At 39.0% G+C, this 25,595-nt stretch overlaps 1 protein-coding gene across 1 annotated transcript; it reads right to left on the minus strand.

Annotated features, from left to right (window-relative positions):
• Window positions 1-14,116: 14,116 nt before the first annotated feature.
• LOC6035175 (prostasin) lies at window positions 14,117-20,817 on the minus strand. Its single transcript, XM_038266806.1, has 5 exons — window positions 20,700-20,817; window positions 15,168-15,857; window positions 14,875-15,091; window positions 14,620-14,807; window positions 14,117-14,546 (listed from the first exon to the last, which is right to left on the minus strand). Exons 1-5 carry the CDS (start codon window positions 20,815-20,817, stop codon window positions 14,146-14,148), a joined length of 1,614 nt encoding a protein of 537 aa, XP_038122734.1. The 3' UTR covers window positions 14,117-14,145.
• Window positions 20,818-25,595: the final 4,778 nt, after the last annotated feature.

Raw genomic sequence — 25,595 nt, forward strand, 5'->3', positions numbered from 1 at the left:
TAAAATTGACGATAAATAAGAACTTCATAAATTTTCGCTTCAATTATCGTAACCAATGTATTTTTCACACACTGAAATGATTTACGCATGATAATTTTATATTTTATTAGATTTGAAAGATATTTTGTGTCGCATGTTTGTGATACATGGCGGCATGAAAGTATAGCAGAATCTGCATGAAATCTGTCCTTATGCATTTTTTTTTTTTTTTTGCGATTTAGAGATATGACATTTTAGCCCGTTACCGACAATTATCGACATTACCGACGGCTGAAAAAAACATCTTAGCAGAACAAGGATTGAACCATCGACTTCTTGGTTGTTGATATGACACGCTACCACAGCGCCATGGACGCTTGAAGAATTGAGTGGAACAGAGCACCAACATATTCTTTTCTTTGAAGTGTTGCTCGTGGACGCGCCAGAATTATATGTGTTGGTGAGAACTGCAGATCGCTGACATGTTTTCAAGCGGGCAAAAATTAACTATGAGCTTGCTGCAAAAAACTGTTTTAAAATATAACATTTCCTGCAGCAAATCCACTGTTGCAGATTTTGATACAGTCGAATCTCTGGTTGTCAATATCCAAGGGACCGTCGAGGAAGAGAAGCATCAGTTTACAGAACGCTGCAAAATGAAGACTTGATTGAAATTTGTTTTTTCTTGCTAACCAGCTATGGGAGAGAAACATGGCAACGTCCAGCAAACAAAAACAAAGAAATGTCAAACACCCTTCAAAGCTTCGTTTCTCAAAGGAAAATGTCTACGCAAGCCATGAGAAAGTGAAACTATTGGTAACCGAAATAAATGTTTAAAGCAAATTGAATCCAAGGGACCGTCGAGGAAGAGATTCTTCAAGCAAGAGAAAATATCGAGGAATAAAGACAATCGAAGTATGCAGTTTGAAAGGACTGAAGAATTCATCGGTACATGGAGCAATATTGATATCGAGAAGATCGACAGCCAGAGAGTCGACTGTATTTATTTTTCCTTTGGATGTATGTATGCATGATGCTGTGTGTAAATTCTTATGAAAGTTATCGTAAAGTACCCAGTGCTAAATCGTCCAAAATGAGGATTATAATTTCCACGGTTTCTTTTCTGCCAGCTCACTTCAAAGGCATAACAATTAAAGTTTCCCTAAAAACGTCCCTTTCGCGAGCACCCAAATCCACGCGATCCATATTCCGCAAAGAAATTATCAAATCCCACTCAATCTTCACTGCCAAGGCCTACCCCCTACACTAAAGGAAAAGCTTTCTCCAAGTGTCGCACCGTCACGCGAAAAACCCATGGCCTACTAAGCGAACTCACACACGCACGCACGAACGCACGCAGAACAGAGGCTCGACTCTCGTCAAGCCCTCGTCCGTCAACAAACAAAAACAAAGAAGCCTCGCTCCTCACCGCTTGCTTTGATACGGGAACAAAAGAAAGCCGACCAAAATCCGATACATCGTTCAAATTGGGCTGCTTTGTTTTTGCTTGCCTCTCTTTCGCTCTCCCTCACTCGCTCTCTCTGACTCGGTCGCCGATTTGCCGATTCCGGTTCCGAAATTTTCGAGCCCCCCGCACGAAAAAAGCACGTTTCTTTTATTGTCACTTTTTTTTATGCTGTGGCACACACACACCCCCAACACACCACAAAACAACAACTTCAAAAGTACAACACAGAAGCCGAGCAAGTAGAAAAAAATCCTTCAAAGTCTCATCAACGAAAATTTTCGTTTCATTCGCTCGCGTTCGGGCGTGAGTATGTGTGTGTCTCGCTCTCATTCATCGGCAGTGGCACGCGATGATTGTTGAAAAGAGAGGGGGAGTGGAGGTGGGGGGCAAGGAGACGCTTTTCTCATTTTCCCGTTATGGTCACATTTTTCGCCACACACAAACACACACACTCGCCGCTTTGTGCTGGGTTTGTTATTGTTGTTGTTTTTCCACTCGGGTTCGTTTCGGTAATTTGCGTGAACTCGCGCGATTGCTTTGCTCTCTCTCTCCCTCTCTCACGTTTTGTTCGCTCTCGCAAAGTCGGCGCCCCCCTTTAGAAGGGTGGTTTGCCAGTCGTGGCTTGCTTTGTGCGAAACCGGTTTTTTCCGTGAGGGGGGAATGGGTTGGTGAGTGAACTTTTTTTGTCGGTTGGAAATTTGGCTGAGAGAGCGAGAGAGGACGGAAGCTTTCGAGAGAGAGAGGAAAATTCTGTACGGTGGTGTGGGAAGGGTGATCGTGCGGTGAACCGGTTCAAACGATAAAGGAGGATGGTGTCGGAAGGGATGGAGGAAAAAGCTTTCTGGTTGTTGAACCGGTTGGAGCTTTCGACGTTGGGTGGTTACCAGCTTGGTAAAGAGCATCAAGTCGCTGCAAGAAGAAAAATGTTTTGTTTAGTTTTATCAATTAATAGGGTAGAGGACCCAGAAATCGCCCACTTTATAGTGGCAATCTAGGAAATTTGATGAGAATTTGATGACAATTTATGGTTTTTGGTTCTATTGGTTGTAGAACGTTCATAAACTATTTGATTTTAAGTTTCCACAAGGTTTTTATCATTTACATGTTCATTTTTTATAAAATTTTGCGTTTTAATAAAGTGCTCTGAAGAGCCTATTTTCGCCCCCCTAAATCCAATTTTCGCCCACCCTTGGAACCAGTTTTCGCCCACGACAAAAATCAATAAATCAAATGAAATTATGACACAAAGCTAAGCAAATATGGTCACTTATTGATACACAACATGTTCCCGAAGCTAAATTTCATTGATGTGCACATATTTTGACGTACATATTATAAATTGAGGTTCAAAAAATCCTAGGAGTTTTTTTTTCAGATATTATCCTACTTATTTTGAGATTCTCTGTCTATTACAACTAAAACCAAAACATGTTCTCACTCTCATTAAAAAAAATATGACTGAATCAAAATTTGTGATAGAACTCATGTGTCCCTGTTCCCACAAGATAAGGGCACACAGTTACAATTAGCTCCATGTTGTTGTGGATTTTGTTAGGGGAGCTTTAACCTTATGGGTCATTTGCTCTCGAATTGACTCAATATAAAACATCGAGTACCTCTTAATAAAAATATTAAAGCACATGTGTAACTACTTCTCCATCCTCTGCTTAATTTGTTCTCCTATGTACCAGTAAACTTTTACAACATTTGAACCAAAACCCTTATGAATGAAAGTAATTAAAATGATTATTTAACCTTTAAAAATAATCTAGAATGTTCCAAATATATTTTCAAGCACATTTCACTGCGATCAGATTCGTTTTTATGGTAAACGAAAACTGGTTCTAGATAAAATCTGAAAACACAATACTAGATTTCGCCCTGGGCGAAAATTGGATCTCATGTTTTTTCATGACCCCAGAATTCGCCCTCTTTATTTTATTGAAATAACCTTTGGTAAACGTTTAAAACAGGTAAATCACTAGATTTTCATGAAATTCAGACATACAGTGAACTAATGAATTATTCATTTGCATTATTTTCGGACAAAATGAGTTGTTTTCCCTCATTAACATTATTACCCGCTGTAGTCTAAATTGACAAAAATATGGCGGCTGCAGTAAGGCTTTTTTGAAAAGCTTATAAAAACATAATAAACAAAAGATATTCATTAGGAAAGTTTCAATTAGTACTAGAAATGAATGAATATGTAAACCTGCATTATAAATTCAACCAAAAAACGGTATGAGTTTGCTAAATACAGATTAAATCCAGTAGGTGGGCGAAAACTGGAGCAGGGCGAAAACTGGGTCCTCTACCCTATAATAAGATGAGTAGAAGAAGCTAAATTTTAATGCTTAAGTAACATGCGTCTCCACTGAAATATAAAAGTACAAAAATTCCTTTGTTCTAGGAATTTTGCCTCCTTTCCTCATTTATTAATTGGGCTTTTCGAAATACAGTCCAGACTCGATTATCCGCCTTGGCAAAATTTCACTTCGGATAATCGAATCACGAAAAAAAAATTTTTTTTCGATGTCTTATTTTTAATTGTTGAGTTTTTAAACATCGTGATTTAGAATTTTAAAATCGAAGATGACGGCCAAAATGACTTAAATAAAAAAACTAAAAAAAATTCCATTTTTTTATTATTTTACAGGCAATTAACCATTGAAGTTTGACTAAAATGGGGTAAGAAAATAAAAAAAATACGATTTTTTTTATCGTGATTCCATTATCCGAAGTCCCATACAAACCATTGGATAATCAAGGCTTAGGATAATCGAGTCTTAACTGTACTAAATAAAGCATTCCTAGAATATAGGAATTTTGTATTTTTTTTAAAGTATCAAAAGAAAAGTCTGGAGCAATAAGGTTTGTCTGAAAAGCCGAGTTTTATTTGTTTTGAACAGGAATTTTTACCTTTAATATTCAGTTCTGTTCTAGTCTTAAACGTTTTTCAATCGATTCTCGTCCAATTTACAAATAATAAAAATTTGGATCGTTCTAGAGAAAATATTAAAAATATGTCTGAGGTCGAGCTGTCTGTTGTTTTGTAAATCACCCAAGATTTGTTTCGGTTCTTATTTTGATAAATATATGTTATCAATTGAGTGAAGCAGTTCTAAGGATAATTTTGCATATTTGAAAAAAAAACTTTATTTTATTGAAAATGTGTCAACAAATGTCGAATCATTTGTTCTCAATAGTTTACAATCGATCAAACAAGATTTCTCAATTGAAATTTTTTATTAGGGCAATCTTTTTTAACTGCATCATTTTTTTAGGAAGAGTTTTCAAAAGAGGGGAAGACAAAAAATTTAAATAGTATTGCATTAATCTTACTTCAAAAAACCAAATCAACCATTTTTTATTTCTTTCTAATTTCGAACAGTTTTTTGAATATAAGTTTAAAATATGGAATATTTTCTTCAAATTTTTAACAAGCTTTTTTTGTACAGAAAAATACCAAAAGTTATTAGAATTTTAAGATTTTTTTCGATTTTTTTTTTTGCTTAGCACTCTTAAATTATCTTATAATTTTAATTTTTTGAACGTTAATTTAGTTTCTATAAGAATAAATTTAAGAAAAATGGGTTTCTTTGAGTGTTACCTATGCATCATTCAATATTTTACGATATTTCGGGAAAGTGTTTGAATCTGGAATTTTTTTTGAAAAGGTCCAATAAATCAAGTTTCAAGTTTGTGATTTTTTGGTGTTTTTGAAACCACCTTGAGTCAGGGGTTTTAAAAAACACCCTAAAAGCAAAAACTGAAAATTTGGTTCGCTGGACCTTTTCAAAAAACTACAGAAATGTACTGTTCTTTTTATTGAATTCAATCAATAAAAAAATACATTTTTGGCTCCGTCCATGTGACTTATAAAACCGTAATACAACGGATTAGGGAAGTATCAAATTATTGAACGAAAAATCAAAGCTTTCAATATGTCAGAATAGATAGTTAGTATGAAACCCGGATTTTGTATGTAGATTTTTTTGAAAATTTGACCATTTTCCGGGCAAATTTCACCGGATTTTTTTCTGTGAGGTAGTTAAGCCAATTTGATCCAAAGCACGGTTTTAAAACAAAAAATATTTTTCCAAAAAATAAATTCAACTAAACGCGTTTTTCGGTTTAGTTTGGCATGCTAAACAACCTCACAGAAAAAAATCCGATGAGTTTTGCCCGGAAAATGGTCAAATTTTCACTTTTCTGAAAATCTCCAAATAAAATCCGGGTTTCGTGCTAAATATTTTGCTGGCTGAGAATTCCCGCCTTACATTAACTAATCTACATTCCTTGCTTATTGACAGCTGAAGCAATATTGATATTGAGAAGATCGACAGCAAGAGAGTCGACTGTATTTCTTTCAATTTATTAGATAGCTTTTGGAGTTCAATATGAGTTTCATTAGAGACTTACCGATATTAAAAAAAACAACTATTAAAAAAAATTAAAAGCACCGAAACCACATTTTGCATCGTTGTAAAAAAATCATTTCTTTATAATTCAATATGTAAAATAGAATAATTTTGTTTTCCTAAAAATTTCTACCAGCTGCCAATGTTTCACTAAGACAACGGATTGAGTTTCAGTGAAAAGTCGCTGCAACACAAATTTCTTCTAAGTTTTGCAACGAGCTGAGCACAACATTTTTGCAATTATGATCATCAAAGTGAGTGTCAAACGACAAAACAATAAAATTTTAACTTTTCAATAATGTTATTTTTCGCAGGAAAATGGGCCGTTCATCGTTCGAGAATGCATAAAAATAGTTTGTTATTTCACAACGAAATTGCAGAAAAAAACTTATTTCTTAATTAAACAACATCTGCCTCGAACATAAAGAATGTTTGTTTGAAAACAAATGTTTAAATAAGTAATAAAATTAAAATTTTGTAAAATCGCAAAAAACACAATTTACGTTCCCAAATGGTTTTATGAATGAGCATTCAACTAAAGTGAACTAATTGAGTGCAAATGCCTTTCATAAAACAAACTCGAGAGCTTTTCCTCCAAACTACCCCCACCCACTCCACTCAAAATGCATCATCACAGTAAGCGTCGCTCGCCACTCCAGTGTGTTGCATCCTTACACCACCCAACATCACATGGTACACATGGCCTGCCACGATGCCACCGGCGAGTTGGTTCGTTCGTTCCCTTCTCATGAATGAATCGCACAGTTGCTCCCGAAGTTCGGTCGGTCGCTTTTATTACTACAAGTACCTTCGGTTCGTTTGTTTTTCGTCCTTTTTTTTCTCTTCTCTTATTTTTTTTCATTTTCCGAACGCGCGCGCTCTCGTTTGGGCCGTTACTTTTGCTCACTCTCTCTCGGTCGTTTACTCGTTCAAAATGAATGGCGTTTGTAACACAGCGTGACGGCGCGTTACATCAGACGCTTCTTCGTTTAACGGGTGCTTTTACGTCCGTTTGTTACACGCGTTCGTCCTCGTTTTTTTTACGATGCACCAATAAATATGTGCGAATGTCGGTGAGAGTCGTTTGAGTCTGACTGCTTCTTCTTCGAATGCTACTTCTCCTTCTTCGCAGGATTCGATTTCGATAATTTATTGGTGATGATGACGGCACTTTTCCACTGAAAGTCGTCAAAGGCACAGATGGAGCGAAGCACGCACTGATGATGATGTTTATGCGATTTTCTTGCAGTGTGTTGAGCGATTGTTTTGAGACGAGTGCAATCGAAATGTGTGAGGGCAAGAATGTCCCAAAAGTCTAGTGTTTTTAATGCACAAATTGAACTAAGATAATAAAATTACACACCCACACGCATAAGGCAGGCATATAAGACAATTATGCAATCACAAACAAACAAAATCCATCAGTTTTTATGACCAAACCATCCCTTCTTGCCTATCTGACTCTCTGACCGACATCCTTCCAAGAGGGAAAGCCGGAAGCTGTAAATGGGATGCTAAAGGTACGGTAAATGGGACGCATCCCGGGAGGAAAAGTCGACGGGTCGGGGGAGCCATAGGGTGAATGAGAAAAGTAATAAAATAAAAAAATAGGAAAATCCGCACCTTCTTCAAATGCATCGTAAACCGTCACACCATGAATGGGGAACGTGACGCTGGGATGAGGTTGAGCAAAGTTGGGTATTCAAATATTGAACAAAAATATCTGGAGTTTTTTTTTTTTTTTTTTTTTTTGAAAAGGTCCAATCAACCAAATTTTATTTTTTTTGCTTTTTGGGTGTTTTTAATATGGGTCTCGTGGCGCAGGGGTAGCGGCTTCGGCTGCCGATCCCGATGATGCTATGAGACGCGGGTTCGATTCCCGCCTTATCCACTGAGCTTCTATCGGATGGTGAAGTAAAACGTCGGTCCCGGTTTCTCCTGTCTCGTCAGAGGCGCTGGAGCAGAAATCCCACGTTAGAGGAAGGCCATGCCCCGGGGGGCGTAGTGCCAATAGTTTCGTTTTTTCGTGTTTTTAATACCCCTGACTCAAGGCAGTTTCAAAAACACCCAAATAGCAAAAACTGGAAATTTGGTTTATTGGACCTTTAAAAAACAACTCCAGATACCACGACACACAGTTGCTTAGTATTTTATTTTGAGCAAATTTTTGAGATCGGTCTTGGAGGGAAATTAAAGAAGATTTTTTTTCGAGCGATTTTATAGCCATTCCTCAATGTGTTTCATCAGTTCAAGATAACAAGAAAGAAGATGGTATTAGCTATTTATTTGTTGAGCAATTCTCTACCAAAACTGGAAATGGATTTTATTCGTATTTTTTGACTTGGCTCAAACTTTGTGGGGGCCTTCCCTATGACCAAATAAACTATTTTGTGTGATTGGTTCATCCATACAAGTCTCCATACAATTTTGGCTGCTGTCCATACAAAAATGGTATGTAAATATTCAAACAGCTGTAACTTTTGAGTGAATTTTCTGATCAATTTGGTGTCTTCGGCAAAATTGTAGGTATTGTTGAGGACTATTGAGTACACAGAAAAACAAATTTGCAGATTTTTTAATCAACTTTTTTTTTACTAAAACTCAATTTCCCAAAATATGTGTTTTTTGATTTTCGAGATTTTTTGATGTGTTTTAGGGGACAAAAATCCGCAATTTTTGAGCCATATAGAAACATGGTCAAAAAATCTGCCGCCGAGTTATGAATTTTTGAAAAAATAATGATTTATGGAAAAAATCGAAGTTTCATACAAAAACAAGTTTGACATTATTTTTTAATGCAAAATTGAATTTGCAATCGAAAAGTACTTTACAGATTTTGACAAAGAACTTTGTCCTAAGGTTTCTATACGTGGTGTCAATCCAAAATTTTCGCGAAGCGAAAACGTTACGTGACGAATTCCCCTCTCGGCAAATTTCCCCTCTTTTTGGTGCACGCTGGTTGGATGAACGAACGTTTCCCAATCAGTCAATCGAGAGACGTGAGATTGATGTATCTAAAATCACCCCCACTCCACCTCATAATTTTCGGATCGTCGACGAGCCAACAAAACTCGGCTCGGTCGGTCCTAAAAATTCATTCTATTGCTGGACGTCGACGAGAACACATCAGAAGCAGATGGCCTGGTGGCCCGGTAGCAGACGGCCTGGAGGTCTGGGAGCAGATGGCTTGGAGGCAAGGACCAGCTAAGACATGGTAGTCGCGGGAGTCGATCATTGGAACTGGCCACCACCTGGACTGGAGTGGCCGGAGACCCCAGGGATGTTCCGATGGGGGGACATTTTCCGGACCGTAAGAGTTGGGGCAATATGGGTATCAAACTTTATGGTTTTTGCTACTGGACATGAAATTTGACATTTCGGCAGTAGTGGCCACAATCTGGAGTGGCCGGAGGCCCCGCGGATGTTCCGATGGGGGGACATTTGCCGGACCGTAAGAGTTGGGGCAATATGGGTATCAAACTTTATGGTTTTTGCTACTGGACATGAAATTTGACATTTCGGCAGTAGTGGCCACAATCTGGAGTGGCCGGAGGCCCCGCGGATGTTCCGGTAGGGGGACATTTGCCGGGCCGTAAGAGTTGGGGCAATTTGGGTATCAAACTTTATGGTTTTTGCTACTGGACATGAAATTTGACATTTCGGCAGTAGTGGCCACAATCCGGAGTGGCCGGAGGCCCCGCGGATGTTCCGATGGGGGGACATTTGCCGGACCGTAAGAGTTGGGGCAATATGGGTATCAAACTTTATGGTTTTTGCTACTGGACATGAAATTTGACATTTCGGCAGTAGTGGCCACAATCCGGAGTGGCCGGAGGCCCCGCGGATGTTCCGGTAGGGGGACATTTGCCGGGCCGTAAGAGTTGGGGCAATATGGGTATCAAACTTTATGGTTTTTGCCAAGCTTCCCATGCGCCAGTGCCAACGCACACCGCGGGTTTGGTTTTCTAGCTTCGGTACGTGCCTGAACCCATTTTTGTATTGGTATCTTGGTACATCGTTCCAGCGCACCACGACACTCTCGGCTCGCCCCATCGGTTTTGTGTCTGGCACTCACCCATGGCATGAACACAGCGTGCCGTGGTACGTGTCGTGGTATTGAACCCGTTTTGTACCGCCAGTGCGTACCACGGCACGTACCTCGGCTCGTAACGAGTGAAGCACCTTGGCTCATATACCGGGTTCATGCCATGGGTGAGTGCCAGACACAAAACCGACGCGGCAAACCGAGAGTGTCGTGGTGCGCTGGTACGATGAACCAAAATACCCTCGGTTCGTGTGAGTCGGGTACGGGTGTAAACCGAACAAAGCAGGCGCAAAGCAAACCCGAGGTACAGTTGAACCGCGTGTACCGCACGGTGCAGGGAAGCTTGGTTTTTGCTACTGGACATGAAATTTGACATTTCGGCAGTAGTGGCCACAGTCCGGAGTGGCCGGAGGCCCCGCGGATGTTCCGGTAGGGGGACATTTGCCGGACCGTAAGAGTTGGGACAATATGGGTATCAAACTTTATGGTTTTTGATACTGGACATGAAATTTGACACTTCGGCAGTAGTGGCCACAATCCGGACTGGCCGGAGGCCGCGGATGTTCCGGTAGGGGACATTTGCCGGGCCGTAAGAGTTGGGGCAATATGGGTATCAAACTTTATGGTTTTGCTACTGGACATGAAATTTGACATTTCGGCAGTAGTGGCCACAATCCGGAGTGGCCGGAGGCCCCGCGGATGTTCCGATGGGGGGACATTTGCCGAACCATAAGAGTTGGGGCAATATGGGTATCAAACTTTATGGTTTTTGCTACTGGACATGAAATTTGACATTTCGGCAGTAGTGGCCACAATCCGGAGTGGCCGAAGGCCCCGCGGATGTTCCGAGGGGGGGACATTTGCCGGACCGTAAGAGTTGGGGCAATATGGGTGTCAAACTTTATGGTTTTTGATACTGGATATGAAATTTGACATTTCGGCAGTAGTGGTCACAATCCGGAGTGGCCGGAGGCCCCGGGGATGTTCCGATGGGAGGACATTTGCCGAACCATAAGAGTAGGGGCAATATGGGTATCAAACTTTATGGTTTTTGATACTGGATATGAAATTTGACATTTCGGCAGTAGTGACCACAATCCGGAGTGGCCGGAGGCCCCTCGGATGTTTCGATGGGGGGACATTTGCCGGACCGTAAGAGTTGGGGCAATATGGGTGTCAAACTTTATGGTTTTTGATACTGGATATGAAATTTGACATTTCGGCAGTAGTGGTCACAATCCGGAGTGGCCGGAGGCCCCGGGGATGTTCCGATGGGAGGACATTTGCCGAACCATAAGAGTTGGGGCAATATGGGTATCAAACTTTATGGTTTTTGATACTGGACATGAAATTTGACATTTCGGCAGTAGTGGCCACAATCCGGAGTGGCCGAAGGCCCCGCGGATGTTTCGATGGGGGGACATTTGCCGGACCGTAAGAGTTGGGACAATATGGGTATCAAACTTTATGGTTTTTGATACTGGACATGAAATTTGACACTTCGGCAGTAGTGGCCACAATCCGGACTGGCCGGAGGCCCCGCGGATGTTCCGGTAGGGGGACATTTGCCGGGCCGTAAGAGTTGGGGCAATTTGGGTATCAAACTTTATGGTTTTTGCTACTGGACATGAAATTTGACATTTCGGCAGTAGTGGCCACAGTCCGGAGTGGCCGGAGGCCCCGCGGATGTTCCGGTAGGGGGACATTTGCCGGACCGTAAGAGTTGGGACAATATGGGTATCAAACTTTATGGTTTTTGATACTGGACATGAAATTTGACACTTCGGCAGTAGTGGCCACAATCCGGACTGGCCGGAGGCCCCGCGGATGTTCCGGTAGGGGGACATTTGCCGGGCCGTAAGAGTTGGGGCAATATGGGTATCAAACTTTATGGTTTTTGCTACTGGACATGAAATTTGACATTTCGGCAGTAGTGGCCACAATCCGGAGTGGCCGGAGGCCCCGCGGATGTTCCGATGGGGGGACATTTGCCGAACCATAAGAGTTGGGGCAATATGGGTATCAAACTTTATGGTTTTTGCTACTGGACATGAAATTTGACATTTCGGCAGTAGTGGCCACAATCCGGAGTGGCCGGAGGCCCCGCGGATGTTCCGATGGGGGGACATTTGCCGGACCGTAAGAGTTGGGGCAATATGGGTGTCAAACTTTATGGTTTTTGATACTGGATATGAAATTTGACATTTCGGCAGTAGTGGTCACAATCCGGAGTGGCCGGAGGCCCCGGGGATGTTCCGATGGGAGGACATTTGCCGAACCATAAGAGTAGGGGCAATATGGGTATCAAACTTTATGGTTTTTGATACTGGATATGAAATTTGACATTTCGGCAGTAGTGACCACAATCCGGAGTGGCCGGAGGCCCCTCGGATGTTTCGATGGGGGGACATTTGCCGGACCGTAAGAGTTGGGGCAATATGGGTGTCAAACTTTATGGTTTTTGATACTGGATATGAAATTTGACATTTCGGCAGTAGTGGTCACAATCCGGAGTGGCCGGAGGCCCCGGGGATGTTCCGATGGGAGGACATTTGCCGAACCATAAGAGTTGGGGCAATATGGGTATCAAACTTTATGGTTTTTGATACTGGACATGAAATTTGACATTTCGGCAGTAGTGGCCACAATCCGGAGTGGCCGGAGGCCCCTCGGATGTTCCGATGGGAGGACATTTGCCGAACCATAAGAGTAGGGGCAAAATGGGTATCAAACTTTATGGTAATTATGAATCTAGTGAATCTTGGGAAATTTGGACCAGACAATGTAATCGAAAATTTCAACAACCATCTTGCAAAGTTCTTTGTCATACTGGTCATGTGTAACATAACCACCTGCACCTTTTTTTATAAAGGGCTCCGTTTTCAAGATATAGACACCGAAAGTTTGATTTTAGCGAAATATTTGCAGTTTTTCAATTTTTAAAAATAGTGATCATGAGTGACCATTTCTAAAATTATTTTTTTTGAAAAGTTCAAAAAATTTGCTATGAAATTGTCTAAGAGACATTGAAGATTGGACCTCCGGTTGCTGAGATAGAGCCGCTTTAAGAAAAAGAAACACGAAAATTGAAGTTTTCTAAGTCTCACCCAATCAGCCCACCATTTTCTAATGACGATATCTCAGCAATTAATGATCCAATTGTCAATGTTAATATATGAAACATTCGTGAAATTTTTCGATCTCTTCGAAAAAAATATTTTGAAAATTTTTAAATCAAGACTAGCATTTAAAATGGGCGTAATATTCAATATTTGGCCCTTTTAAAATGTTAGTTTTGATTTAAAAATTTTCAAAGTATTTTTTCGAAAAGATCGGAAAATTTCACGAATGTTTTATATTTTAACATTGAAAATCGGACGATTAATTGCTGAGATATCGTCATTAGAAAAAGGTGGGTTGTTTTGGTGAGATTTAGAAAACTTCAATTTTCGTGTTTCTTTTTCTTAAAGCGGCTCTATCTCAGCAACCCGAGGTCCAATCTTCAATGTCTCTTAGACAATTTTACAGCAAATTTTCTGAACTTTTCAAAAAAAATATTTTTGAAAATGGTCACTCATGGTCACTATTTTCAAAAATCGAAAAACTGCAAATATTTCGTCAAAATCAAACTTTCGGTGGCTATATCTTGAAAACGGAGCTCTTTATCAAAAAATCTGTAAAGTACTTTTCGATTGCAAATTCAATTTTGCATTAAAAAATCATGTCAAACTTGTTTTTGCATGAAATTTCGATTTTTTCCAAAAATCACTATTTTTTCAAAAAATCATAACTCGGCGGCAGATTTTTTGACCATGTTGTCCCCTAAAACATGTCAAAAAATCGCGAAAATCAAAAAATACGTATTTTTGGAAATTGAGTTTCAGTGAAAAAAAAGTTGATTAAAAAATCTGCAAATTTTTTTTCCGTGTACCTATTTTTTTCTCAAAAGTCCTCAACAATACCTACAACTTTGCCGAAGACACCAAATTGATCAGAAAATCCACTCAAAAGTTACAGCTGTTTGAATATTTACATACCATTTTTGTATGGACAGCAGCCAAAATTGTATGGAGACTTGTATGGGTGAACCAATGACGCAAAATAGCTTATTTGGTCATAGGGAAGGCCCCCACAAAGTTTATGTCAAATCAAAAAATACAAAAAATAAAAAAGGTCGAAATCGGCCGATTTCGTAGAGAGTTGCTCATGTTTCTAATTTATTTGTCATATCACGGCCTTAAGTTGGCCAGAATCCAGTCCACATAGTTTGGAAGGAAGGTGATTTTCGATGGGTTTCGTTCACATCCATTGATCGATGTGATTCCAAACTGTACAAATCGAACGCGATCGTTGTACCGCGATGGATAACCCAGCGGGGCTCCATTGTCCCATGTGCACGTGTTGGGATGTCCACTTCCTCCAGTGCATATGACGTCTTCGCCAATGTCGTAACGAATTTGGAAAATTTCTTGGCACTCATATTGAGCTAACACGGGAACGGTTGCCTTTTGCAGGACATTAGGAAAGTCTTGCTTGTACTTGAGCCTTCCCCAACCGGCGACGATGTACTGTTGATGTCTTAGCTGTTTTAATGGTTGAGTCAGCGGAAGGCAAATTGGGTGAATATTATCTAGAAAATAAATTTATATATTTATGAAACGTTATGGATCTTGGTATCAAATAAAAACGTTATTTGAACTCACCATCCAGTACTACATCACGATCAAGACGAACCAAGGCAATGTCGTCCCGTAAGTAACTGCCATACTGCGGATGGGCAGTGATACTCTCAATGCCAACTCTTTGCACTGGTGGGGCACAATCGCTGGCGTCGTTCACGTTGCAGTCTTGATCCCGACTGTCGTCGTATTCTCCCAACTCAATTTGAGCACTGTAAATATAATTGCAAAAATCTGCTATCAAATTCGTATCTAATTGAATTCGTACCGTTTTCTTACGGTTTATTGTTAACATCCAGGGCACAGTCCGCACTGGTTAGAATGTAACGTTTGTTGATCAGCGATCCATGGCAGCCGCGTAAACCCGTAGTATTGTTTGTATGTAACAATCGAACTAGCCACGGGAATTCGTACAACTTGGCATTCGATCCACCGTATATCCGGTCGACCAGATATCGGCCGCAATCCGCAGGCAGTTGGTCATTCCCTTCTGTAACTGTATTCAACAGCTCATATTTATTTATGTTCTTGAACATGACTAAAGTAACTTTTGATCAGGGTCTAGATATTACCTGCACTTTCTTCCACAAAATCCAGCCCAGTTACACTCCGAAGCCAAGGCAAAAAGTACTGCACATCCGTGAATCCAGCGTAACTCTCCAAATGACATCGATTTCTAGCGTCCCGTCTAGCGGTAAAGGAAACTATCCCGCCAACGTACCAAACGCCGTTTCTTTCAAAGTGAATCCCTCCACCACTGTCGCCGTTACAAACGGTAGTCCCGTTCGTGTACCCAGCACAGAATATACTTCTATCCAAAATTTGCCTAAAAGCTCCATCATTGTTTTCGATGCATTGTATCGTGCTGACGACTGGCATTCGCTGGCTTTTCAAGTCCGGAGATATTTTGTCCGTTTCATCGGCACCCCACCCAACGGCGGTTCCAAACTGGCCAGTCAAGTCTTCCACCAAATTCAAACACGCTGGCTGCACGTAATCGGTGAATGTTGCCTGCGTCGCCAGCTCCAAAATCGCAATATCATTTTTGCGATTATTTGAAACGTTGTACTCATGGATTTGATAAACATTGTGCTGCTGGAAGGTTTGCGGGTTGAGATTCTCCAAATTGTGTAAACCCAATCGAACGAAAATCTTTCTTTTCGAGACCACATATCCGTTTTCGCCCCGAATGCAGTGATTTGCAGTGAGCACAAAGTTTTTACTAATCAAAGTGCCACCACAGGTATAATTGTAGGTTAATTATCCTCTATGGTAAATGGCCACATGCCACGGCCAGTCTCCGTGGGATGTCGGTTGTCCATGAACGATAGCATCGTTAATTGTCAATTTCCGTACACCGCACTCGAACGATGTAGTTGCACTTATTTGTTGTATAAACACTATTAATAACACAAACCGCATTCTAACCTTTTTTTGAACCAAAATTCCTCTTTAAAGTTGAGTATAAGGCGACGTTTCACGACCAACTTCTCGATGTGTTCTGTCCATGTCTGTTTATAAGTGCTGACATTTGAATGTTTATATTATAGTCTGTTATCAGTTAACATTGAGTCTAATCTCTCTCGGTGGCTGAATCAACGGAGAACTGGACAATACAAGAAGGGGTTTTTTAGTGCGATTAAGGTGTTCAACCTCATCAATTTTTCGGCACTGAAAGCATGATTCTAGGGACCATTCAGTGTGTGCTGTCCTTTATCTTGCACTTTTTACCAAACCTAGTTTACTCAACACTAGTTTATTTCCTCACTGTTTTGTTCAATAGCTTAGTGTGTTAGAGGATACCCCAGAATTTCTAATGCAAGCATCTTTATGGTTTTTTATTGGGTTTAGTCATCAACTTGCTGCGATCAAGATCCAATCTTGCCCCTTTACTGCCAGCAGTCATGGGTTGTTACAATCATCGACAGCACTCTTGACGAATGACAGCTAGTCGTGGCAATTTGAGAATAAAGATTATTCTCAGCAGTCTTATTCGTGGGGTGTAACATGCAGCGAATAATCGCAAAATTAATCATAGTCGCCAGATTTTCAACACTGTTTTTTATGCTACAGTCATCTCACATATACGGAACACCCATCAATTCGGAACACTTTTGTGATAATTTGTCAATAGCATGCCAAATGCAGCTATTATGTCGACCCTACTATTTTAAGGACCTTTACTTGGACATTCTCTTGCTATTTCTCTAGTAAAAGTAGTACTTTAAAAAAAACAAAAAAACCTAATTTAAAGACTTTTTTATCCAGATCAGCAAAACACTGTCTCCAAATTGCCTGTTCCATAATTGTAGGATGTTGTTGTGCCTCCCACAATTGCGAAACACCTGAATTTTACTAATATATTCACAAAAAAACGTTATCAGACCATGTATAAAACGTCACTAAGCTTGAATTTAATTGGTTTCAGTGCATGAAGTAATTATTTTGTAAAAAATATGTAGCGGAAATGTACCCATTTTAATCACACTAAGCCGTTCGACCAATTCTCATCACTTTTGCCATTTTCCGCTATTAAATCAACATTTTCAGATGTATCAACAATGGAGAGTTGCTTGCTCACTTTTATTTGAGCTATTTATTACTTTGGAGCAGTCAAAACCACTTCAATTAAGCTGTAATTTATGATCAAAGTGCTGATAGGCCCATAATAGAAATAGACTGAGAAAGGGTATAGTTCCCCTGCTCATGGAGAAACCCAAAGTTTGCTTACATCCGTAAGAAAAAAGTGTTCCAAATTTGTGGATTTCAACGGTCAAAGTTCTTCTTCAAAAACTTGATGTAAAAGTTAAAATTTCCAGTAGTTCGACACAGCATTCGAAAGATCGCAAGAAAAACTTTCAAATGAAGGTAAAAGCGAATCATTATGTTCAATTAACGATTTTCTGTGATTTTTTCAACATTGGCCGATCTGTAAACTGAATATGAGGGATAACTGTATTGAAAAAAATATGCCTCAACGCGATTATGGTTCAAGTCTGGAAGATTATAAACAGGATCAACAGACATCAGATTATGGTTTGTTTGGAATTGACATTGGATTGAAAATAGAAAAGAATCATTGAAGAAACAGTGAAAAGACAGTGACAAGAAGCAACAAATTCATTGACATTTATTTGCATAGCTAAGCCAATTATTTTTAAACGCTTTCAATATGACCACATTTCGAAAAAAACAAATTTCCAAAAAAAAAGTTATTGGATTGATTCGTTTAATAACCGGTATTCTTTATATTTAAAGTGAACTATCGTTTAAATCTATTTTAGACACATCATTTAATGCTAGCGAAATGTTTCGCTATTTTCAAGTAAGGAAAAACGAAACTATTGGCACTACGCCCCCCGGGGCATGGCCTTCCTCTAACGTGGGATTTCTGCTCCAGCGCCTCTGACGAGACAGAAGAAACCGGGACCGACGTTTTACTTCACCATCCGATAGAAGCTCAGTGGATAAGGCGGGAATCGAACCCGCGTCTCATAGCATCATCGGGATCGGCAGCCGAAGCCGCTACCCCTGCGCCACGAGAAGGGTAAGGGTTGGGCGGGTTTTCCAGCTGTCAAAATTGTTAGTTAGCACGAGACCTGGATTTTATATAGAGATTTTCAGAAAAATGAAAATTTGACCATTTTCCGGGCAAATTTCGCCGGATTTTTTTTCGGTAGAGTTATCAATCTGAACCGAAATACGCTCTTGAAAAAAAAAATTCAAAAAAATAAATTCAGCAAAACGCGTTTTTCTGTTCAGTTTGACATGATTAACTATTTTGACAGCAGGGAAGTCCCAACTTACCTTATCTAATCTACATATCTGTAGGTTAGCTGCAGAAATGACAGTTATCATTCTCATCTCACGGTTGGTTGACGGAACTCAACCATGGCTCCGTCACGACTGTCATCCACATATAAAGCGAGTGAAGTCAAAATCGAACCAAGTTTTTGGCACGTGGCTTTTGAAAATGTCGTATGCGCATCGAACATAAACAACAAAAATAAAAACTTTTTTGCGTTTTTTTTTTTGTCTTTTTTACTTTTAACCTCATGGGGCAACTAGAGGAACAGCATTTAATTCCGTCAAGCACCTAATGTTTGCATATCAGCATTGTGGTGTTCAGTGACAGCTAGTTTGAAGCTTTTTTGACTCACGCAGAAAAATGTTTTGTAGAATCAGCCTGTACGAGGTTTGTTTCAACAAAATTTTTGTTGAATATAATCAACGCCGATTTTGTGTTGAAACAAACCTTGATTTTCTCAATTCCACAAAAGTCTTTTGTTGTTTTCAAAAAGTTGCTTTGACGTTTAGCGTTGATTCAACAAACATCTTGATTTTCAAATAAACAAAATGTTTTGTTGATTCAAATATGCCTTATTTTTCTGCGTGCTGAAATAAACTAAATAATCAATTCATTTTAAACCAACGGTCAGGAAGAATCAAACTTATTTTATTTTATTTCAAGGTAACTGAAGCTATTAAGATTTTTAGTTTAGTTAAGTGAGTTTGGTTGTATTGTATCGTCAAGTAGAACTTTGTTTTATTGATCTAATAAACGTAAAATGTGGAAAAATTTACGTAATAATTGTAATTAGCTCGCAAATATATGGAAAAGAAAAAAAAACATGCAAAAAAAAATAATTTGGGAAAAAAATTTATGTATTTATTTCATACGAACTTTTCAAAAACCACACGTAAACAATATTGACAGCGCCTCTAGCGGGGACTTCAGGAAACTGCATGCGTGTCAGATCCCTGAACTCAACAAGCTTTTGAAACCAGAGCCGTATATTGACAGATTTCGGTAGATCAGCGGTGGAATTTCTTGAAATAATTCATTGTCATCAATCTGTCATAAATCAATTAAATAATATTTTTTTCTTTTTTGATATCACAAAAAACTGTGGTAGTAATGTTTTTACCGGTTTTTGACAGTTCGACGTCAACAAAATATTTCAAGAAAAGCTTCCACGGTAGCGAATACCATCGAATAAAAAAACCAGACGTCAACGAAATAAAACGCAGAATCAGTGCAAAAAAAAACGCTGATCCAGCGAAAGAATCCGCTGAATTTTGATTAAAATTGAGCACCTTTGTTGTGCTTTGGTTATTTAAAGTAAATGTATTTTTATTTATTTAAAACTGCTTAAGACTAAATCTAATTGTTAAAATAGTGACGTTTAACAAGCAGCTCATTAATATTCTTAAAATTCACGATTTTTTATTTCATGGCTAAAAATGTGTAAAAATGTGACGATGTTAGTAATACGGATAGAGAACAATATTAAAGCACCAAATTTCATCGAAAGACCAAAATTTCACGAGTTCCGTGAAATAGTGAAAATTTACTAAACTTAAGCCATTTTCCAATGCATTGCAATGGTCAATTCAATATCATTAGACAACTTTATTGCTGTCAGGTTCAAAAAAAATAAATAAAAAAAATACTGAGATATGATATTAAATATTAAAAAAACTCTCCATTGATGATATTTCTGCACATCATTCATAGAATAATGACCAACGATTTTCATGAATGAATTCTCGATATCATCTCTTCGAAAAAAAATAAAGTCAATCGTCCCAGTCACTTGAACGACCCATTCACACTTGCTCTCCCTTTCCTCGGGACTGCATTTTCCAGACAAACGCCCTGCCCTCCCACACATTTAACCGAATCAATCAATCTCGGCCAACTTGGATCGTCGTCGTCGTCCATTCTTGATTCCCAATCTGCTGATTCCGAGAGCCAGCCATTCAATCAAGCAACTTCCCCTTAAAGCACACACGTGGGTGTGTGATTGTGTGTGTTTTTGAGCTCATTTCCTTTCTTCTTTAAATCAAACAAATTCACTCTGCTCTCGGTGATATCACTCGTCTCTGCTGCTGCAGTGTGATGTATCATCTCATCGATTCGAATCTCAAAACTGCTGCTGCTGCTTTTGCTCCACTCTTGTCGAGACTTTTCTGCAAGGAGCTCAGACCAAAAAGTACACTCGCTTCTGCTCTGAACTGCACCGGTTTCGTCTATTTATAATAGTAAAGCAGATATTCGATTGCATCCCCTTCAACTGCTACTTCTTCAGATTCTTCCCTACCGGCATTGGATCGCGTGCTCTTGTTGCAGCTGCCGGCGAGCTGCTCAAGTGCCTTCTTGAATGGACCCTGGCCAACTCCGGTCACACACCAGGCCAGGACATTCAGAAAAAGCTGCATTGTGGCATGTGTGTGTGTGAACCTATGTGGCCACTTCACTTCCGAGGTCTCACACTTGGAGTCCGTTTTTTGTGCTATTTCTCCTTCTACTCCTGCTGCTGGTTCCAATGAATGACCATCGGGGCCTTTTCCTTCTCATCTTATTTAATTTTCAAACCATATTGCAAACGATAAACGATGTGTGTACACACAAATGCTATTGCGTTGTTGTGCCACATTTTCTGCATGAAATCGAGTCGCAAGAAGAGCACAAACCCAACAAGAAAAAGCGAGGTTATGTTAATGCATTTTCTCCTTCTTCCACCGGGGGGGAGGGGGGGAAGGCCAGGAGAGTGCTTTGACTGCAAAAAGGGATTTTTGTTTTCCGCCTCCCCCTCACCCCCGGGAAGACCGGCAAAATGGTGAGTAAGTGAGTGTGCAAACCATGCCAAGAATGGCCCCGGTTTTATGGCCTCCCGGAACGTCGTCGTCGTCGGAGAAGAGTTGCTTTGGTGGTTTGGTGAGTGGCATAACTCTGGGTTGGCCACCGCCAGGAGGAGGGAGAACAGGACAGTCCGAAGTCGGTTGATGAGCATGAGAAAATTGATGGGTAATTTAATTACTGAACATCTTTGAAAAAAATCAATATCATAAACTTATTTAAAACAAGTGATGTTATAGCCTTTCCTCAGTAAGGTGAGGAAGGCAAAAATATTGAATGTAGCAACACCAGTTAGAGCATGTTTTCAATTCTTTTTCAGATATTTGAAAAAATATTATATTTTCAAGATAATCGATTATCTTCAATCTGCAAAATAGCTTCAGAAGTCAAACTGCTTATGTGCCCTTTTCAAGTGTTGCTGTATGGCTACAGAAAAGATTTAGTGGGGGTTTGAAAATTTGTCCAGGCTGGATGGATTTTCAATTTCAAACAATTCATGAAAAAGGTGTCCAAGTATTTATGGCTATTTTAAAGTATTTTTTTTAACAATGCCTAATTTGACGCTGTATAAGAGCAATTGCATGTCAATTAGGGAATCGGTTGTACCAGACCCTCTCCGATTTCAATGAAACTTTGTAGCTTATGCAAGCAATTTTTGTGTTCGTGGAGCCAGTTTCACTCGATAATGAAATTTGAGAAGGACGTAAGTGTTTTAAATATGTTTATATTTTTTATTTAATTATTGCTGTATCTCGCCGTTGCATCGTATAAAAAAGTGGTCAAAAACAAACTTGTACGAGACTTTTATGTAAAATTGTCTGGAGAATCGATTCCCGTGTTTGGTTTATGATAATTTTAACGTTTAAAGCTCTTTTCAAAAAAGCAGTTTTAGAAAAATGATTTTTTGTATTTTTTAGAAGTAACTTTTTGTAACATCTTAGGCAATTTCCACAAAAATTTTGTACGAAAAAAAAATCGTGGACTCAGCTTCAAATTTGTCTTTTAAACTAAAAAATCAAAAAATCTCAGCAAAGTGGCGTGTTTTTTTCTTTCAGTGTATTTGTTTCGGAAATTCAGTCAAATTTCCTTATCAATTTAAAACCCTTTTATATTTTTAATTCTTGAGAAATTGAAGTACAATTTCCATTTTTAAAGGATTTTTGAACGATTTGAATTAAATTAGATTTAAACTAAACTTAATCCATTCATTCCCTGTGTCAAAAGAAGCAGGGATATTCTGATTGATTTAGTGTCTTCGGCAAACTTGTAGGTAATAACTAGGACTTTTCAGAAAAATAGGTACACGAAATTTTGTTGATTTGACTGTTTGTAAATAAAAGTTGAGTTCTCTAAATAAATACGTATTTTTAACCATCTCTTTTTTTGCATGGTTTAGGAAAATTAAAAAGTCATTTTTTGCGCTTTACGATGGTGCCAAATCTTAAACGGGAGAAATTAAAAAAATGATGTCTGGAAAATTAACAAACAGTATTTCAAATAATATTATTAAATGTAGAATTGAAATTAAAGTGGAACATGTCTTCTTTATTATTGTTTTAAATAAATGGCACCTCTTCAATTTATCCAGGTTTTTAAGGGAAGACAGCGTTCGAATTGTGAACGATCGAAATGTCAAAATCGCTCAGTAGCACCAACATTTAAAAAAATGTGGCTGTCATGCCATGGCACACTTTTTTCGTAATGTTGGTACCACTGCGTGACTTTGACATTTCGGGCGTTCATGATTCGAACGCCATCTTTGCTTAAAAATGTGAATAGGAATTTTGAATTGATTTTCAATCAGTGTTTACTTTTTCGCAATATAAAAAATTCTTTATGAAAGAAATACACCAATACAAAAAAATAGAATTAAAAACTAATAAAATTTCTTATAATATCCTTTTTCGACTTGCTTGACCAAACAGCTGGTTGCTGAGATGCAGCCTCTTAAAGTTTAAATTTTTTTTTCAGTGTCATCTAAGGCAGGTACAAATTTTATACAAAGTTTTTGTCTCTCTCCCTTTAAATCGGGCCGAAAATCAGGGGACAATGATTAGGTTTTCCCAAAATACTTTAAAATTTAAATGGAAATTTAGGTGCAACTACCTGAAATCAATGTAAAATGCATTCCCCTGAGTTTAAAATAATTTTCAAACATGTTTTGTTTATTAAAAAATCTTTAGATTTTTGAAAATATTGGATGTACAGCACTGACAATTTATTATTTTGCTATAATTTATGGTTTATGAAAGCTTATGATTGCAAAACCACTGAACTAATGTAAAATGCCTTTTGAAACATATTTTTCATTTATATGTTTAATTCTCTGAAACATTAATTTCCGGACCAAAAAATAAAAAAGAAAAAAACAAAAAAAAACAACTTTGAATTCTTAGATAATTGCTTTTTTTTTGCAAACAGCATATTTCTAATCGCAGTTATAACGTAATTTGTTATAGTTTTTTTGCAATCTATTATTTAAAGTTTTTTATTCGTAGAGATTATCCGTAGTCCTAGGAAAAAAATCACTTTGGATTATCAATTCTTCGGATAATCGAATCACGAAAAACTCTAATTTAGGTTGTATTGTTTTGGGTCATTGAGCTAAAACATGACCCTTAAAATGGAAATTTTAATTCCAAGATGGCGTCCAAAATGACGGTGATGGGGTCGCTAAATTCAAATTTGATATCAAAAAATGAGAAATGGATAAGAGTAGAAAGTTTTGATTGAACGTTATTCGATTATCCGATGTTCTTAAGAAACTTTCCGATAATCGATCTTCAAAACGAATCTTCTGTTAAGGGAGTCTCAACTGTAACAAGTCTTAAAACATTAAAATGAATACATTCAACCAATCTGTTACAAAATCTCAAAAAGAAGTTGTCAAATGTAAATGAAACGGTTAAATTTCCAAGGAAAAACAAATTCACTTTTTTTTACAATTTTTTAAAGAGTTTTCTTCAAGTTTCCTTTCCCATTTTAGTCGTGCCCACGTGCAACGCCGACTTCTCAACTGGAAAGAGACAACAAGACCACACGAACACACAATCTACTCTCTCTCTCGCAACGTCCAGCCTTTGTGACTCTTCCTTTTTATCTCCAAACATGCGAAAAGAAGCCATTTGGGCAGGAAGAAGTAGCCGTTGTTGCCCCTCCCCGCAAGCCTCCTCCCTTCATTCTGACCAACAGAATGGCGAGGCAGATATTTAAACGACTAGATCTTATATCAGAGTCAAAAACTGTGGAGTTCTTAAAGTGGTTAACCACTATAATATATTGGATTAGTGTGTGCAAGGAAAGTTGGCTCGAGAAGGAGGAGAGAGAGTTCGGTTGTCAAACGCGCAAGTCACGTCGTTTCGGGTTCCGCAAAAAAGTGGTTTCTATGGTGTACATGTTGTGAATTTCGGGTCGAAAATGGTCTTAATCGTTCGGTCGTGAAGTGTTCTTTCCGGGGATTATAAAATATTCTTTGTTTTTTTGAAGTTTTATGTAGATTCAGACCAATTTAATTCATGGTCGCTTCTTTTAATTTTGGCGTGGTTTGGCAAGTGAGAGAAAATATAACATCTCACACAAATACACACGTGAAAAGTGTAAGAGTGTAGTTGTTACCTTGCCGGAAGAGAAAAAGGAAAAATGCTCTCTGCCCCGGTGTTAAGAAGTGCTTGGAGTTTCAGCACGTTTCAGCTTGTGCGTGTTTTCTCTTTGGATTTGAGAAAAAGAGCTGACTTTTGAGAGAGAAAGTGAGAGGCTCGTGGTCTCGTGGTGTAGTGTTGGTGCAGCAAAGTCTTGGTTGTGTTTGCGTGTGAGCTGGTTGGTTCGCCGATGACATTTTTTTTTTTGTCGGAGCGCGCATCTTGCGACAGTGTTGTGCGTGTGTGCACTGCACACTGAGCAGTGAGGGGGGTTTGTGGGGCGGCTGACTGAAGTGAGCTAGATGTGGAGTGATTGTCCACATCAAGAAAGGCGGCTCCTCTCTCGGTTTCTATGTTGGTGGCTGCATTTGATGGTGCGGAAGCGAGACTGCGATGGCATCAGCGCCGATGGCAGCCCCGCGTGCTTGCTAAGAGGTGATGGAGTACGGTTCAACGCTCGTCCGTCGCCCAGAGAGAAGGAGGCAGCATCGATCATGTAAAAGGAAGGCGTCTGCGAAGCATGCTTTGCCCCGGGTGAGAGCGTTCTTTTTGTGTTGTGTGTTAATGCCCTACTTGATTTTGTTCGTATTCTATTGTGCTTTATTCTCATTCCAATCATGCAGCATTAGTTTTTAAATTTTTTATATTTTTCACAGCTTCCTGGAATCATATTTAAATTAACTGCTAATATTTATTTATCTATTCACTAAATGATTTAT

This window comes from Culex quinquefasciatus, chromosome 1 (assembly GCF_015732765.1).
Source record: "Culex quinquefasciatus strain JHB chromosome 1, VPISU_Cqui_1.0_pri_paternal, whole genome shotgun sequence".
In the NCBI taxonomy this organism is placed as follows: domain Eukaryota; kingdom Metazoa; phylum Arthropoda; class Insecta; order Diptera; family Culicidae; genus Culex; species Culex quinquefasciatus.

Bases quoted from the DNA above. Each gene is read 5' to 3' on its own strand.
- LOC6035175 (XM_038266806.1), bottom strand. From the start codon at position 20,817: ATGCAGCTTTTTCTGAATGTCCTGGCCTGGTGTGTGACCGGAGTTGGC. The intron at 15,092-15,167 runs GTAATATCTAGA...TGTTGAATACAG, and splicing joins TTTTGTGGAAGAAAGTGCAG to TTACAGAAGGGAATGACCAA. The intron at 14,808-14,874 runs GTAAGAAAACGG...TTATATTTACAG, and splicing joins CTGGATGTTAACAATAAACC to TGCTCAAATTGAGTTGGGAG.